This window comes from Erythrolamprus reginae, chromosome 12 (genome assembly GCF_031021105.1).
Source record: "Erythrolamprus reginae isolate rEryReg1 chromosome 12, rEryReg1.hap1, whole genome shotgun sequence".
In the NCBI taxonomy this organism is placed as follows: Eukaryota; Metazoa; Chordata; class Lepidosauria; order Squamata; family Dipsadidae; genus Erythrolamprus; species Erythrolamprus reginae.
The window spans coordinates 33,383,021-33,400,332 of record NC_091961.1 but is presented as its reverse complement, the minus strand read 5'-3'; the positions used below and the strand labels follow the sequence as shown (position 1 = coordinate 33,400,332).

The following is a 17,312-nucleotide window of genomic DNA, read 5'->3' as shown; positions in this document are numbered from 1 at the left end:
GCAGAGTGCCGCTCCGCCTGAGGCGCGCATCTGCCATTCCCCTCAGGGCGAGGCGGGCGGCACGAGCTGGGGGAGGGCGACCCTTCGACCTCAGCGGCCCCTCAGGGCGTCTTTCCTGAGGTGCCCGAGCATGTGCAGAGTGCCGCTCCGGCTGAGGTGGAGGGGCGGCTTTTCTGCTGAGGGCGGGGCGGGCTGCGGTCGCGAGAGCCGGGCACTAGGGGTCAGGCCAGGCCAGGCGGGCGAGGGCCGGGGCGCGAGGGGGGAGCGTCGGTGCCAGCACTCAAGATGGTTTCCGGCGGGGGCTTCGCGTGGGGGGGGGGGGGGCGGGGGGGTGGGGGGGAGGCGGGGCGGCTCCGACGCGCCTCGCCAGCCCGGCAACGTCAGGCAGCGGCTGGTGATTTGCTGGCCGCGCCGCCGAGCCCCGCTAGAGAGCCGGGAAGCGGGCGCTGCGAACTCCGCCTGCGATGCTCTGCCCTCGGCCGCCGCGGGGTCTCCAGCCGCCCGGACGCCTCGCCCGCCGGGACGCCGCGCCACGGTGAGCGGGACCCCGCGGGACGCGCCCCGGGCAACTTGCTTCGCTGCCGCCCGACTCGGGACGGGGCAGCGCGGCTCGCTCCGCTCCGACGGGACCCGGGCGAGGATGGGCGGCGGGCGGCGTTTGTAGCCCGACTAACCCCGGGTCGGTGCTGGGCGCTCGGAGTCCGGGGCTGGTGGGGAGGGTCTCAGCCGCTCCCCTCGCTCCACCGAGGGGACGCCGGCCGGGCGAGCGCAGCCGGAGGAGAGGAGCTCTTCCCGGCGTCCATCCCCGCCGCCCGACCGTGGGAGCGCGCCTCCGCCCGGGACACGCGAGTGGCGGCGCGCGGTGGGCAAGGGTCGTCGGGGGCGAGGGCGGGGCGCGGAGGGCTGCTCGGGGTCTTCCTCGCTGCGGGCGACGGGGCTCTTTCGCCCTTATTTCCTTCCTCCGCCGGCCGGCCACCCACGCCGGGAGCCTCCGTCCTCCGCCTCGGGCGGCACTCGGGTCGGAGGAAAGGCGTGCCGGAGGGTCAACAGGTCCCGCGCTGCGCGGCTGCCTTGCCTGGGGTGGGGCGACACGGGTCCCGGGTGATTCAGCCCCTTTTTGGGTGGGGGGCGTCCGGACCCCCCCCCTCCGCAAGACCCCCGCTTCGACGAAAAGCGGGTTCGGGGATCCCGAGTAGAACTCACGGTCCCTTCGAATGGGGGGGGGGGTCTCTTGATTGATCGTCCCCCCGCCCCACTCCGCCCCTCCTCGATCAGGTGCCCCCGGTTTGGGAGGGTGGGGGTCCTCCATCCGCCCTGCCGCTGCTGCTCAGGGAGCCCCAACCGCGCCCCAAGAAGGTAAAGCATGGGGGCTCTTCCCTCAAAGCGGACGGAGTGCTCCGGGCAGCTTGTAAAGGGAATTTTCTCCTTGGAAAAAGCCCCCTTTCCGGTTTTCAAAAGGGGGGGGCTGTCTGTCGGGTGGAGGAGCCGCTGCTGCTTTTAAAGCTTGGGGGGGCTCGTGGGGGGGGGGGCGGAGAAGTTGCTCCCTCCGAAGAAGAAGTTGGGCTTAAGCCTTTCACAAAGGTTGCCTCTCCCTGGGGAGGGGCCGGCTCGGCTTTCCCACTTGAGTTTGGGGAGGGGGAGAAGGTCACTTTGGGACCCACTGGAAGTAGGAGAAGGAGGGAGAGCATGTGCCCTTCCCTCCCCATTTGGGGTGAGAATCCCCCTCCCCTTTATTCCCTCTTCTCAGTCTTAACAACTGATTGGGGTGGGTGGGAGCAACCCAAAAGTTCTTTCTCTGGATGGCTGGGGAAGAGATAGAGGACTCTTATGGATGGGGCACCACTCAGAAACCCTGAACATCCCTTGGGTTAAAGGCAACTAACCTGGGAAGTTGGAGGCAATGACCATGCAGTAAGAAAGCAGGGACAAGCCACTTCCTTGGGGTGCCAGGGAAACTACACAGCTGTGTTTGGGAAAGTTGGATGTTGTAGAAGTTGGGCTGGTTGGAAGAAGACGGTTCAGGGTTGGTATGTGACTGAGATGGAGGCTCCTTCTCCTATGAGCAGCCTTCCCTGTGCCCACCCGATGAGATTCGGTTTTCCTTTGGTCGGAGAAGGACCAAGGCTGACCCAAAGGTGCTTTTCCAAGAGGCAACTGGACTTTCTAGTTTTCCTCTGAAGAAGTTTCGCTTCTCATGCAAGGAGCTCCTTCAGCTCATCCATCAAACTTCTTCAGGGAGCTTCTTGGATGAGAAGAAAAACCAGAAAATCCACGTTGTCTCTTGAAAAAGCCCCTTTGGGGTGGAGGGCTGAGGGTCTCCACAGACAGCCACGGCTGATGTTCCTTTCCCACCCCACCTGGACGAACAGCCCTGCCCGGCCCTTCCAGGTTGGGTTCTTTCTTTGGTGGCTTTCCATAGCTGGGGTCCCACATCGGTGAAGTGCATTTCCCCCGTAAAACGCCTCTTTCTTCCTGCCACCCTCTTCCAGATTGCCGACCCCTCCTCAAGACAGCTCCAGACAGTGCTGCCGAAGGACTCCCTGATGCCTGCAGCCCAGGCGGAGCATTATGGATTTGACTAAGATGGGTACGATTCAGCTCCAGAACTCCAGCCACGCCGCCGGCCTCCTCCAGAAAGCCAACCAGATGCGCCTGGCCGGCACCCTCTGCGACGTGGTCATCCTGGTGGATGGCCAAGAGTTCCACGCCCACCGGACTGTGCTGGCCTGCACCAGCAAGATGTTTGAGATCCTCTTCCACCGCAACAGTCAGCATTACACCTTGGACTTCCTCTCGCCAAAGACCTTCCAGCAGATTCTGGAGTACGCCTACACAGCCACCTTGCAGGCCAAAGTTGAGGACCTGGATGACCTGCTGTACGCGGCGGAGATCCTCGAGATCGAGTACTTGGAGGAGCAGTGCTTGAAGATCCTGGAGACCATCCAGGCTTCGGAAGACAACGAGGCCGAGGTCAGCATGACCGACGGCGCCGGCGAAGACGAGGACGACCGGAAGTCCAGATACATAAAGAACATCCTGCTCTCCAAGCATTCCAGCGAAGAGAGCGGCTACTCCAGCCTGGCCGGCCAGGCCCTGATGGGGACGATGGTGGAACACAGCCCCTCGGTGTCCACCTCCTTCGGCCTGGCCGCCATGAGCCCCACCAAGACTGCTGTGGACAGTTTGATGAGCATTGGACAGTCGCTTCTGCAGGGGGCTCTGCCCCGCCACGCCCTGGAGGACTTGCACTCCGCCAACGGGAGGTCCGAGCTCAAGACCGAAGCTATGCAGGTGGAGGAGGCCTCCAGCCACGAGAGCCCTCGGTCAGGAGAGCTGGGCGCTTCCGGCGCAGACAAAGCGGAGGATAAAAGCAAGCAAGGGCCTGGCACCCCGACCCGCAGCAGCGTCATCACCAGCGCCCGGGAACTTCACTATCCCCGGGACGAGAACGCGGAGCAGCCGCTGGAGGTGGTCCAAGGCCCCCTGCTTGGGCCGGAGCTCCTGGCTTCCCACGGGGAGAAGCCGATGGGCATCTACTCCATGCTGCCCAACCACAAGAGCGAGGCCATGCTCGGCCTGCCCGTCTCCATGGCCCCCACGCTGCACGTCCAGCCGGCCCTGGCCGTCTCCATGGACTTTGGCTCCTACGGGGGGCTGCTCCCGCAAGGCTTCATCCAGAGGGAGCTCTTTAACAAACTCGGGGAACTGGCCGTGGGGATCAAAACCGAACACCAGAGCGTCGGGGAGCAGTGCAGCGTTTGCGGGGCGGAGCTGCCCGACAACGAGACGGTGGAACAGCACAGGTAGCCCCGCCTTCCTCCTCGGGCTTTCTGCGCTTGGGTTTCCCGGGCGTCAGGCAAACGGGCTGCAGTCGCGAAGGGAGTTGAGGAGGTTTCTTGGTTTTTTTTAAAAAAGGCCCAGCAAGGCAGCAAGTTGCAGGCTGCGCCTCTTGGTGAAAATGGGAAAATAGAAGAGGCTTGGGAGGAAAAGGGTGCTGTGCTGAAAAGGCCCTGTAGGGCAAGTTGGTCTTCAGAGTAGGAATGGGAGCTCAAGGGAGGAGCCCTTCCTCTTCTTCCTCTTCCTCTTTGTCTTCCTCTTCTTATTCTTCCTCCTCCTCCTCCACCTTCACTTCTTCTTCCTCCTATTCTCCTTCCTCTTCCTCCCCCTTCATCTTCTTCTTCCCCCTCCTCCTTCACTTCTTCTTCTTCCTCCTTCTCTTCCCCTTCCTCTTCCTCCCCCGTCATCTTCCTCTTCTTCTTCCCCCTCCTCCTTCACTTCTTCTTCTTCCTCCTTCTCTTCCCCTTCCTCTTCCTCCCCCGTCATCTTCCTCTTCTTCTTCCTCCTCCTCCTTCACTTCTTCTTCCCCCTCCTTCTCTTCCCCTTCCTCTTCCTCCCCCTTCCTCTTCCTCTTCTTCCTTCTTCCTCTTCCTCCTTCTCTTCCTATTCCTCTTCTTCCTCTTTCTCTTCCTCCTCCTCCTCCTTCCTTTTCCTCTTCCTCTTCTTCTGCATCAAGGGCTGACCATGAGACTGGTTGTTGCTAATGCCTTGGACACACCAGCATTGTTTGCAAGCGACCAGGGACTTCTAGGGAGCGATTAGTAAGTCTGCAAACTCCCCGAATGCATTTGCTCAGCCACAGAAGCCTGGAGTAAGCCTGTCCTTTGGTCTGGTCCCAGTCGTAGGGCTCCTCTTAAGTTTGTCTTTGGGAGTAGACAGAAACTGTGGATGCCACAACAAGTGTGTTTTCCCAAGAAAGAAAAAAAGATTTTTCTACACTGCTGAGACTTAACTGGGAGTCCAAGGAGAACCGTTTGGCCCTTGCTGTGAAATGCTTGTGTCTCCCCCAAAAGCCAGTGGTGGGTGATGGGAGTTGCAGTCAGTGGCACCTGGATGGTCATTCCTTGGTTAGTTTCATTTGCCGCCCCCCCCCCCCCCTAAACTCAGCTTTATCCTTGTAGAAGCTGCTCCGGTTTATTAACCCAAAGCAGAGTTTAAGTCATGTTTGCTGGGCTGGGCTGAGTAGCTTGCTAGTAGCTACTTTCACTTGTGCCAGTTTAGGCTCAGTTTTCTGGGTGGGCAAATTTAGACCCCCAACCTGCATTTTTAGATTTAGGTGACAATTGCTGTTTTGAGCACTGGGTCAGTTTGTGATGATTGCCAAAGGTTGTTTTTTAATTGATCAATCTGCTCTAAATATGGTTAGAATTTCTGCGAAGGTCTGGTGTCAATCTTTAGGATAACTCCATGTTAACTAAAAACCAGTGTTTAATGTTCTCCTTTTGGGAACTGATTGCTGTCAAATTCCCTTTTAAAAAAAAAAAGAAAAGTTTAAAATGTCCTTTTGGGTTTCTCTAAGTGGAAACAGCAGCATTAGAAACAAATTGCTCTCCGAAGGGAGGTTAATACGTGAAAATCTGTCTTCACTCAGTTGTAGTTTTAAGCATGGCTTTCGTTTGAACTCGGCTGCTTAAGAGGTCTCTATTTTTTTTAAAAAAAAAAATCATGTCAAATGCATGGAAGGAGAGAATCCATTTTGACAGGCAGCCGTTCCTGTAAAGGCGGAATTTTCTTGAGAAATGATCAAAACATTTAAATATGGGAAAGGGTTAAATAAGGTTCAGGAGGGAAGTGTTTTTAATAAGAAAGTGAACCCAAGAACAAGGGGGCCACAATCTGAGGTTAGTTGGGGGAAAGATCAAAAGCAACGTGAGAAAATATTATTTGTCTGAAAGATGAGTAGATGCTTGGAACAAACTTCCAGCAGACGTGGTTGGTCAATCCACAGCAACTGAATTTAAACATGTCTGGGATAAACATATATCCATCCTAAGATAAAATACAGGAAATAGTATAAGGGCAGACTAGATGGGCGGATCATGAGGTCTTTTTCTGCCATCAATCTTCTATGTTTCTATGAATGAGGAAGGAAGGAGGAAGGAAGGAAGGAATGGAAGAAAGGAAAAATCCACAGTAACTAAATTTAAACACCTCTGGGATAAACGTATATCCAACCTAAGATAAATTACAGGAACTAGTATAAGGGCAGACTAGATGGACAGACCATGAGGTCTTTTTCTGCTGTCAATCTTCTATGTTTCTATGAATGAGGAAGGAAGGAAGGAAGGAAGGAAGGAAGGAAGGAAAGAAAGAAAAATTGACATGAACTGAATGTAAATCTGCCTGGGATAAACATAGATCCACCCTAAGATAAAATATAGGAAATAATATAAGGGCAGACTAGATGGACCAGGAGGTCTTTTCCTGCCGTCAATCTTCTATGTTTCTATGAAATACAGTGAACCTGTCTGTTTCTCGTCGAGACATAACTCACTTATTCCTGTTTTCACGAATGCCGGCTGACTCTTTGCTTCTGGCCTTCTCCGTTTCCTTGTGGGGATTCTCTTTGCTGAGCCTCAATTAGGACCCCCACCTCTCTCCTCCGTCTGTCCGTGCGGGTCTGGAAGGTAGAGAGGGCTTGGCAGCCCTGGTGGGAAGCACCTGGCTTTCGTGTCGTGCAGAAAAAACAGAATTTGTGCCCAGCAGCCCCGTGGCTTCGTCTTGTGCAAACATTTGTAGCGGAGGTGTGGAGTGAAGCATATTTCTTGTGCCTCTAACGCTGTGCAAACATATTACAAGGCAGCCTGCTAATAGGAGTCGAGCCACAATGCAGAAGATGCTCGGGGATGTTTTAATGAGCCGACAAGTTTAATTACTGTCGTCCAAATGTACATAATGTACCCTGGCAAGACCGGTGAGGAGCGGGCGGCTTTGAGCCTGGCGACTTTTTAGAAACAGGAAGCTCAGCCTAGGGTGGGAGAGCCACCGTTGGCACACAATGTATGGGCAGGTGGGTTGCCTTTGGCCCCCGCTCCCAAGGGCTTTGCCCATCGAGGTCAGCCCCTCGGCCATTGGGCCACCCAAGGAGGACTGAGCCCCCTCCCACAAAATGGCTTTGCAAGTATTTCAGGTTGGCTTTTCAGCCCATCACCCCTGCTTGCCTTGATTATCTTCTGTTGGAAGGGACCTTGGAGGTCTTCTAGTCCAACCCCCTGCGTAGGCAGGAAACCCTACACCACTTCAGACAGATGGTTATCTAACATGTGCTTAAAAACTTCCTGTGTTGGAGCATTCACAACTTCTGGAGGCAACTTCTGTTCCACTGATCAACCGTTCTGACTGTTAGGAAATTTCTCCTTAGTTTTAAGTCGCTTCTCTCCTTGTTTAGTTTCCACCCATTGCTTCTTGTTCTACCCTCAGGTGCTTTGGAGAATAGGTTGACTCCTTCTTCTTTGTGGCAACCCCTGAGATACTGGAACTCTGCTATCCTGTCTCCCCTGGTCCTTCTTCTTTTCATTCAACAAGCCATGCCTAGTTCCTGCAACCATTCTTCATATGTTTAATCATGGACCAATTTTTCTTTCTAAGTTGATACACCCTGAGTAAGGGGTGTAAAGTAAAGACCTGAGGATAATGGGAAGAGCAGAGTTAGCCGAAGGGGGATTTGGAGCAGCTTTCCTGGACAGAGGGGTCTGGAGCCCCCCAGGGAAGTCCTGAGCCACACAACCCGGCTTGCCTTCTCTCTGCAGACCCTGAAGATTATGGGGGTCACCATTTCTGCCCCTCATGTGGGGTGTGGAGATCTCTGGGGCCTCTCTCTACAGAAAACAAATCAGGAGAAGCTGGGTCTCCAATATCATGGAAGAAATATTCTTCTGTCAAACCGCAGGCAGGCTATTAAAGTCCCGGTCATGCCAGGAAGGGGTTCTCCTCTCCCCTACCCGTCTTGCCAACTCTGGTTCAAGGATAAGGAAGGAGCTTTCCTTCCTTCCTTCCTTCCTTCCTTCCTTCCTTCCTTCCTTCCTTCCTTTCCTTCCTTCCCTCCCCCTCCCTCCCTCTCTTCCTTTGCTCTTTTCCTTCCTTCCTTCCCTCCTTTTCTTCCTTCCTTCCCTCCCCCCCCTCCCTCCCTTCCTTTGCTCTTTTCCTTCCTTCCTTCCTTCCTTCTCTCCCCCCTCCCTTCCTTCCTTTGCTCTTTTCCTTCCTTTCTTTCTTCCTTCCTTCCTTTCCTTCCCTCCCTCCTTCCTTCCTTTGCTCTTTTCCTTCCTTCCCTCCCCCCTGCCTCCCTTCCTTCCTTTGCTCTTTTCCTTCCTTCCTTTCCTTCCTTCCCTCCTTCCTTCCTTTGCTCTTTTCCTCCCTTCCTTCCCTCCCCCCCTCCCTCCCTCCCTTCATTCCTTTGCTCTTTTCCTTCCTTCCTTCCTTCCTTCCTTCCTTCCTTCCTTCCTTCCTTCCTTCCTAGGTGCTCAGCTGGCAAGTGTCACAGTTTGGGATTTTAAATACTGAGCCGTTCTGGAATTGCCCGAGCTGGTCGATATCCTTGCTTGTTTCTCCCGTTCCTGCCGATTTTTGGCTCCGAGGTTTGAATTTCCTTCCTCCCTTGAATTTCCTTAATCCCGTCAAACGCTTGCTTGACTCCATGCGAACTGCTGAATTGATGAGTCAGGTGGCAGGGTTTTTTTTCAGTCTTAAAAAGGTGCTTTTAAAAAAAGAAAGGCTGGTGGGGATTTTTTTCCCCCCCTGTCTAAAAAAAACTGCTTTTTTAAAGCGTCGTGTTCTGTGCACTTTTAGATGTAATTGAAGCAACACCTGTAGTTGCCAGAATTATTTATTTATGATGCTCTTAGCACAGTCTGGCTAGGGATTTTTTCCCAAGGACCAAAAAGGAAGATTCAGATAGCATTGTCCTTTCTAAACGATGTGATTTACTTATATTATTATTTATTATTAAATTTACCGAGGGGAAAATATAGCAGACACCAATTAAAGTTTTGTTTGAGAAGACAAGAAGGAGAAGACTCATTCTCATGAACTGGACTTAACTCCAACTCCTGTTGGTGAATTCTTGCTTAGGAGAACAATGAAACCAGAGCTAGGACGCTCGTGAATGTGCTTAAATCAGTGGTGAACTTTGTTCTCTGGCGACACTCTCTCCCCAGTAGGGGAACTAATATTTCAGCAATCCGTTACCACCCATGAAATGCTTCCTCCCACGACATGCCCCAGATTTAGTTAAACTTTGGGGGTCATTTAAATCAGGCCATCGGATCTGGAAAATTTCAACTGAAGGTGCTGACAATGTTGGTGTCCCTGGTATTTATTGAAACCTGATTTTTTTAATGAGACGTGACACATGGATACCAGTCCCTGTGGTTTCTTGATGTTCTATTAATTCCCTTCTTTGGAGGCCATTTTGCTTAAACACTTCTTTAAAAAAACAAAACTATTATTAATAATCACGATTTCCAAAGGACAGTGGAATGCTGAGGAAACGAGACTCAATTTCAATTGTTTAAAGTTTTGACGATGGCCAGATTTCATTCTTATTTGTTTGGAAAAGTTGACACGTAATACTAAATGACATTTGGTGTGCAACATTTTATCACACTTACTAAGAAATCTGAAGAATTTCCGTGTACTTTGATACTATGTTCTTGCCTTTTCATCTTCTATTAATACAAAATGATACATTTCATATCAACAGCTAACTGATGTTCAGAACTGTATAAACCTAAATTTAAAATGTGGACTAATTTGAGGAATTTTAGCCAAACCTGCACAGGGCTTAATTTGTGACATTACTTTAGAATCAGAAATGAATGTTAGCATCAACTGAATCCCTGTCATTCTTTTGAATGGTGCTTTTTTGCTAAATTCTGTGTATCAGAACACAGTGACAAAATACTTCTGTGCAAAATGTGTGTAACAAAACATATTCAGACAGGAGAAGTCCAGAGTTGGGGACCATGATTCCTCTGTTGCTTCTTGTTCTGGTTTCTCCGAGATCTTTGAAGACCCCCAAGTTAGGGTCCTCAACCTCTTGGCCAAACTTCCATCTTCCTGTAGATCTGCAGCTTTGCCTGTTTCTCTCTTCCAAACGGGGTTGATGGTTGTGAAACACACATGGAGCATGGAACCGTCTCCTTCCGCAAATAGAAAGTTTCCAACGAGGTTGAGAGGTGGTCAGATTTAATTTAATGTTTGCATTGATTGCAGCTTTTAGTTCCCAGTGTGTGGAAGGGAATAGCGCTGGTGCTTTTAAACTAAATAAATGAAAGCATCCTTCCTTTTATCAAAAGCAATTATCCCTTTATTTCAGAGTGATGCTTGGAATTTGGGGAGGGGCGGTTCGTCCCATGCCTGTGGCTTTGGATCAAGTGTGTGTGTGTTTGTGCACTCGGGGTGCAATAAAAAATTCACGTTGGTGGCCACAGTGGTAGGACTGCATCTCCAGTGTGTTGGCCAGATGCTGTGATCACCTCCAGCTTTGGATTTTGGAGAGGACAATGAGTCCATGTGTGGTTTTTCTCTCCTGCCTTGCAATAGATTGCTTCTGGCTTCTCCACAGTCCTGCCATCTCCCCCCCCCTGTCCCCCCACCCCAAATGTTTGACAGTGACAACTTCCAGAAGGCGTCTGGGCTGGCTTGGTTTCTTTCTGGCTGATGGACATTATTAGTGGCACCTGGCATTGCAACGGGCTAATGGGAAGCAGTGGTGAGGGGCTTTGTGGTCCAGTCTTGGTCCGGCTTCTTCTTTGCTTTATGGCCGAGAGGATTCCGGAAATGAGTGCCGCTGGCCAGTTTGAGGGCCCTGACCCTGGTCAGGAGCTGGGGGCCTGGAAGGAGCCCCACCCTGAAAGAATCCAGGGGAGCTGTTTCTCATTAGAGGTGGAGAGCCGCGTGTGGCCTTGAACTCTGGCAGCTAAGTGTTTCCATCCGTGGAATGTAGGCTGGTGGTGGAGAAAGAGGCCGGAGGTCCATTTGTCCTTCCAAGAGACCTTGGGCAAGGAGAAGAGATGGAGTTACTTCGGCAGTTCCTCCCTTTGGTGGTGGCTCAAATGGTCATGGATGGATGGATGGAGATAGGTAGGTAGGTACTAGGGAGGGAGGGAAGGAGGTAGATGTAGATAGTTGGTTGGGTGGATGGATGGAGATAGGTAGGCAGATACTAGGTAGGGAGGGAGGTAGATGTAGATAGCTGGTTGGGTTGGTGGGTGGGTGGATGGATGGATAGAGATAGATAGGTAGGTACTATATAGCTGGGTAGATATAGATGGATGGATGGAGATAGGTTGGTAGGTAGTTTGATGTAGATAGCTGGTTGGGTGGATGGATTGATGAATGGATGGATGGGGAAAGGTAGGTAGGTAGATGTAGATAAATAGCTGAATAGATGGATGGATGGAGATAGGTAGGTAGTTATTAGGTAGGTAGGTTGGTAGATGTAGATAGCTGGTTGGGGGATGGAGGAATGGATGGAGATAGGTAGATGTAGATAACTAGCTGATCTGTTCTCAATAGAGATATCCCTGGTTGGTTGGTTTTTCTCAAAAAATAATCTGGATTTATTAGTAGTCGTGCATTATTCCTCATCCAAATGGGAAGCTGGACGCTTTCTACAACTGCATCAAGTCAAACTCCTGTCAGCTTAGCTTATGGGGATGGGTGGGTGGGTGGGTGGGTGGGTGTTGCAGCTTCCTTAAAAGTGGAGCTGCCTCCCCCCTCCCAAACAAAGGCCACGGATGGCTGGTGATTGACAACGCTGCTGCGCTGCTCTCCGAGAGACTCCGATGCTGGGTTTTGATCCTGGCTGAAGGGATGCAAAGCTGGCCATTTTTGGCTTGCCCTGAGAAGACGGGAGAAGTCGAGAGTGGGGAGGTGACCTCAGCTCCCGTTCGGGGCTCGAGAGTCGAGGGGGTCAGTGCAAAAGGGACAATGGCTGCCTGATGGAGGGTCTAAACCTGGTTAGTAGCTTGTTGATCTTTGCAGAGCTTTGGAGATCCACGAAGCTGGGTCTGAACGTCTTGGAAGATCTCCCCAGGCTTCCTGCAAAGGATTATTCAGAGGTTGAAAGTGGGACTTTCCTGGCCCCGTTCCATCCAATGACCAATCCTTTGAATTAGGAGGCATCATCCTGATCCCAATTAATTCATTCCTCTCTTGAAATGGCCCCGAGGCCTCTGCTTTTTGACCAGTGGTGCTTGGAAGGGTCCCACAGAATATCACGGATCGTCCCCTTTAAAGCAGGACCCCCATCCTGGATGCCCTTTGAATGGGCCATCTGACATTCCAGCAATGATAATGCGCTTTGCTCACTTATTCCATCTCTCTCTCTCTCTCTCACACACACACACACACAAAGATGTTGTGGGCCATCAACCCAGTCAATTCACACAGGCTTGACTATCTTTGAGGGAAGGAAGGAATACTTGAAGGATGAAAGGAGCAGTCAGCCACCAGCTCATTATTGGCCATTTTATTTCAGTTCTCAGCCTCTTTTACAAAGTTGAATTAACCACTGCTAAAATTGATGGTTTTCTCTCTCTTTCTTTCTCTCTCCCTCCCTCTCTTTCTCTCTCTATCTCTCTTTCTGTCTCCATCTATTTCTTTCTCTCTTCCTTCCCTCTTTCTATCTCCATCTCTCTCTTTCTCTCTTCCCTCTCTCTTTCTCTCTCCATCTCTTTCTGTCTCTCTCTCTCCCTCCATCTCTTTCTCTCTTTCTGTCTCCATCTTTATTTATTTCTTCCCTCCCTCTTTCTCTCTCCTTCCATCTCTTTCTATCTCCATCTCTCTATTTCTCTCTTCCCTCTCTCTTTCTCTCTCTCTCCATCTCTTTCTCTCTCCCTTCTTTATCCCTCTCTCCCTCTCTCTCTGCATCTCTTTCTCTCTCTTTCTCTCTCTCTCTTTTTCTCTTAAACATGGGATGCAACTTTATTTTGCAGCTAAGCGCTGCAGCCTTGGGATGCACCGTTAGGGGAAGAAACAAAGACCACTAAAAACCATCGTGTTAAAAGGAGGCCCTCCCCTCATTTACCCCAAAGATGCCACAAATAATTGTGAATGTCACAATGACACCCAACGCCAACGCCTGAGTAATTGCCTGCTCTTTGGAAACGGGGAGCAGATTCATCGTTTCCCTGATCCCCGCGCCCGCCCGAGCGGCTTTGATTGGCGTCCCTGGCGAGGGGGCTCCTTTTCATTCATAATTAGCAACTGTTTTACCCACCCTGACGGTTTCAAGGAACGACTTCTAAAAATGAGTAATTACCGCATATTTCCCATCAGTCAAACACGGGGGCCGCTCCGCCGCCTGATGCCGAGCGCGGACGTGAAAAAAAAAATATTTCTGTTTGCAGTTAATTTTAGCGGCAGGCCGATCATGTTAACCGGCTGTAATTGTTTCCAGATAGGGCCGATATTTCTGTGTGTTGGGATGAAGGGCCGGGTAAGTGCTGACTTCCTGTGTAAATTAGCTTGTCCTATTCATACTGGCCGGACCTGGCTTGTGTCACGGGGGTCTCCGGGAGGCCCCCCCTTGACATGAGGAGGAGAAAGCTCCTTTGGCCTCCTCTGCTCTCTTGGGTCCCCTTGTCCGGCTTTCCGAAGATGCCTGCTTAAGGGGTCACAACCCCCAGCTCCAAATTGTGCAAAATGCAGCCACGTGAGCGGTCATGGGCCTCCCTAGACACACCCATGTCTCTTCAGCACTCCACAGACTTCATTGGCTGCCGATTGGTTTCCGGACACAATTCAAAGAGTTGGTGATGACCTATAAAGCCCTACATGGCATCGGGGCAGATTTCTTGCGGGACTGCCATGAATCCCAGTGTCCGGTTCGATCCACAGAGTCGGCCTTCTCCAGGTCCCGTCAACTAGACCAGTGTTTCCCAACCTTGGCAACTTGAAGATATTTAGATTTCAACTCCCAGAATTCCCCAGCCAGCAAATGCTGGGTGGGGAATTCTGGGAGTCGAAGTCCAGATATATCCAAGTTGCCACGTTTGGGAAACACTGAACTAGACAATGTCGCTTGGCAGGACCTAGAGGAAGAGCCTTCTCTGTGGTGGTCCCGATCCTCTGGAATCAGCTCCCTCCGGAGATTCGTACTGCACCCACCCTCCTCACCTTTCGCAAGAGTCTCAAGACTCACTTATGTCGCCAGGCTTGGGGCAATTAGATCTAGAACCCCTGGCCAATAAATGTGATGTACGGCTGCGATTGAATGGTTTGATTGATTTTAATAAACTGGGTTTTTAGCTTACAGGGGGTCCTTGATTTGTGACCTCAATTGAGCCCCAAATGTTTGTTGCTGAGCAAGACGGTGGTTGTGAATTGTGCTTCATTTTATGACCCTCCTTGCTGCAGTTGTTAAGTGAATCCGGCTTTCCCGTCGACTTGACCTGCTGGAAGGTCACAGAAGGGGCTCCAAGTCTCCGGAGAGGGGCGGCATACAAATCTAATAAATAATTAAATAAATTAATTAAATAAATAAATAAATATGACCCTGGGACATTTGCAACTGTCATAAATCTGTTACCAACTGTCTGAAATTGGCAACTGGAGGTTGTAAGTATGAAGAATGGTGCTAAGTCACTTTTTTCAGTGTCGTCGGAACTTCGAACAGTCACTAAAAGCAACTGTTGTAAGCTGAGGACTAGCTGTATTTATAGCATCTTGCTTGCAATGGGGGGGGGACGACAGAATCTGTGACACCCCCCTCCCAGCCCCCGTGGGTGTTACTCAAAGCTGCTCCCCCTAGTGGACAAAAATGATCCAGGATGGGTGATTATTGGGGGGGGGGCAATGGGGCTTGTTTAAGGGGGCGAAAGGGGCAACCCAGCCTCGATAAGGCTGCCCCAGAGAGGCCCAAGTAAAACCTTTGGGCTGTCAAAGTTTGTGTTGCTTAAGCCCACCCCTTGGGGTTTAACCCCTGGGATAAAATAAGTTTTATTTTCCCAAGGATGTTTTATAACATCTTTGCATTTTTAAAAAAGGCCAACTGTGCAGGGAAGGTGGGTGTCACCCTTCATGGGTGGTACAACTGGTACAAGCAATTTGGCATTTGATCCAAATCTACCTCGGTTCCAATGAAAGGGGCTTCAATTGATGGATTTTGTCCCAATATCCAAAAGCAACTAAGTTGGAGATGATTTCGGAGCAAAGAGAAGTTCTAGACATGGCTGGAGGAATGGATTCCCCCCTCCAGAAATAATACAAATGCTTACCAAGTGTTTGTGCACAATTAATGTGTACATATTTGTCTCTTGTATGTACTTGTACATATTTCTCAAGCACACTTTGGTGCATTTTTTTTAAAAAAATGTTGCAACAGATTGGCCTTGGTACATCTGGAATCGGATACCTGTGCGCCAAAGTTTGGAGTTGCATGAAATCAATTTCTGAGTCATTTGTAGTTTATTATGCTAAACCGAAGATGGTAGATTTTCTGACGGGCGTATCTCTATCTCTGCCTCTATTTTGCTGTGCCTGGGCTCACCACACTAAATCATGATAAAAAAGTAAATTGGTTTTGCATACAGATGATGCTGTAACTCAACAGGAGGTTTGGAAACGCTGCATATTTCTTTCTATAAGCGCAGAGTGTAGATGTGGTTAGGATACTACAAGGCGTAGCTGGAGAATTCTAGGAATTGAAGTCCAGACATTTTAAAATTAAAATGACCAAGGCTGAAAAACAATGATGTGAGACATTCGCACGATCCTTCCTTTTGAGGCTTCCAAAATAAAGTGTGGGTTAGTGTATGTGTGTATTTGTGTTTGTACAAGTCAGATTGGATTAGATAAATGGAATACACTCATTCCTCCCTCCCCCCCCAGCCCTACAGTCAAGACCCCCGTGATCTGACCTGCAAGACTCCAATCCCCAGGCTGTTTAAATTGTGTGCTGTGGTTGTGCTGTCCAGTGTTTGCAGAACTTAGCCAACTATTCCAAGAACTCCGGTATCTCCTCCAAAAGTTTATTGTCCCAGGAAGCAAACAAGAAACAATGCAAAGTCCGTTCTTTTGTTGTTTGCTGCTTTCATCACAATGACAGCACAGGCAATTTTGTACTAGGGTGTAAAGGGGGGAGAAAAGGATTTTATGAGGAATTTGAAAGATGGCCAAAAAAGTTGAAGTGGAGCGTCCACGGTTGTGCAGAAAACCCAATTTATCTACCAAAACGTAGATGATAATAATAGAATGGAATTCTTTATTGGCCAAGTGTGATTGGACACACAAGGGATTTGTCTTGGTGCAGATGCTCTCAGTGTACATAAAAGAAAAAGACTTTTGTCAAGAATCATCAGGTACAACACAATGATTCTCATAGGGGTCAAATAAGCTACGAGGAAACAATCAATATTAATAAAAATCTTAAGGATACAAGCAACAAGTTGCAGCCCTACAGTCCTAAGTGGGAGGAGATGGGTGATAGGAACGATGAGAAAAAACTAGTAGCAATAGTAGTGCAGGCTTAGTAAATAGTTTAATAGTGTTGAGGGAATTATTTGTTTAGCAGAGTGATGGTGTTTGGGGGAAAAAACTGTTCTTGTGTCTAGTTGTGTTGGTGTGCGGTGCTGTATAGTGTCCTTTTGAGGGTAGGAGTTGAAACAATTTGTGTCCAGGATGCGAGGCCAATATTTTCACTGCCCTCTTTTTGACTCGTGCAGTCTACAGGTCCTCAATGGAAGGCAGGTTGGCAGCCATTATTTTTTTCTGCAGTTCTGATTCTCCTCTATGTCAATGTTGTTGGGTTGCAAAACCAAATCAGACAGTTATAGAGCTGCAGATGACAGACTCAATGATTCCTCATTGAGTGCATCTTTTCAAGAATTCCATAAAGCTGTAAACCATCCTGTGGGAAGAAGACCAGGTCCATCTTTTCAAGGTCTTGGTTGTCCCTGCATTTAGCCAATCTTGAGTTGGGAGCAGAGGTGTCAGATATTGGGTGGGTTTCAACTACTAACAATTGTGATTTTAGAGATCTGGAGGACACCTAGTTAAGAAAGATTGTTCCATGCACAATGAGTGGGCTTTCAACCCCCCTCTCCTCATTATTATTTGGAATATTTGGAACATTCTACACGGAACATATGGAGGATTCCCATTCAACATTATCTCGCTGCTTCTCCTATCAAACAAGCCAAATGTTGCTTTTTTTTCATGAAAAGAGATGCTTAATATAACTGAGAATTGGCGAATAACATACGAGCCCATAACATAGAAAAACTGCTGCTCCAGGTTCTTCACCTTCTATAAACTTCTGAACCCCCTGGGTGTAGTGTCTTTTGAAAGGTATCAGTGTGCTGGACTGGTGGTTGGATCATTCTTGATCATTTCTGAGTTCACCAATTTTGCTTAGTGGTTTATTTTATTTGTTCTGCTATTTAAACATAAAGAACAGCAGAGGCTTTTAAGTGTTGGGCCAGTTGCTCAGTTAACACGAAGGGGCCAAGATCGAACGGAAACCTCGGTTGGTT

General features: G+C 49.9%; 1 protein-coding gene across 2 annotated transcripts in view; it reads left to right on the top strand.

Annotated features, from left to right (window-relative positions):
- The first annotated feature begins 420 nt into the window (after positions 1-420).
- ZBTB16 (zinc finger and BTB domain containing 16) overlaps positions 421-17,312 on the top strand; it is a 145,479-nt gene continuing 128,587 nt past the window's right edge. For both annotated transcript variants that reach the window (XM_070765599.1, XM_070765598.1), the window contains exons 1-2: positions 421-535; positions 2,490-3,803. In XM_070765599.1, coding sequence (XP_070621700.1) covers positions 2,569-3,803 — 1,235 coding nt within the window. In that variant the 5' untranslated portion in view covers positions 421-535; positions 2,490-2,568. The remainder of the gene's footprint in view (positions 536-2,489; positions 3,804-17,312) is intronic.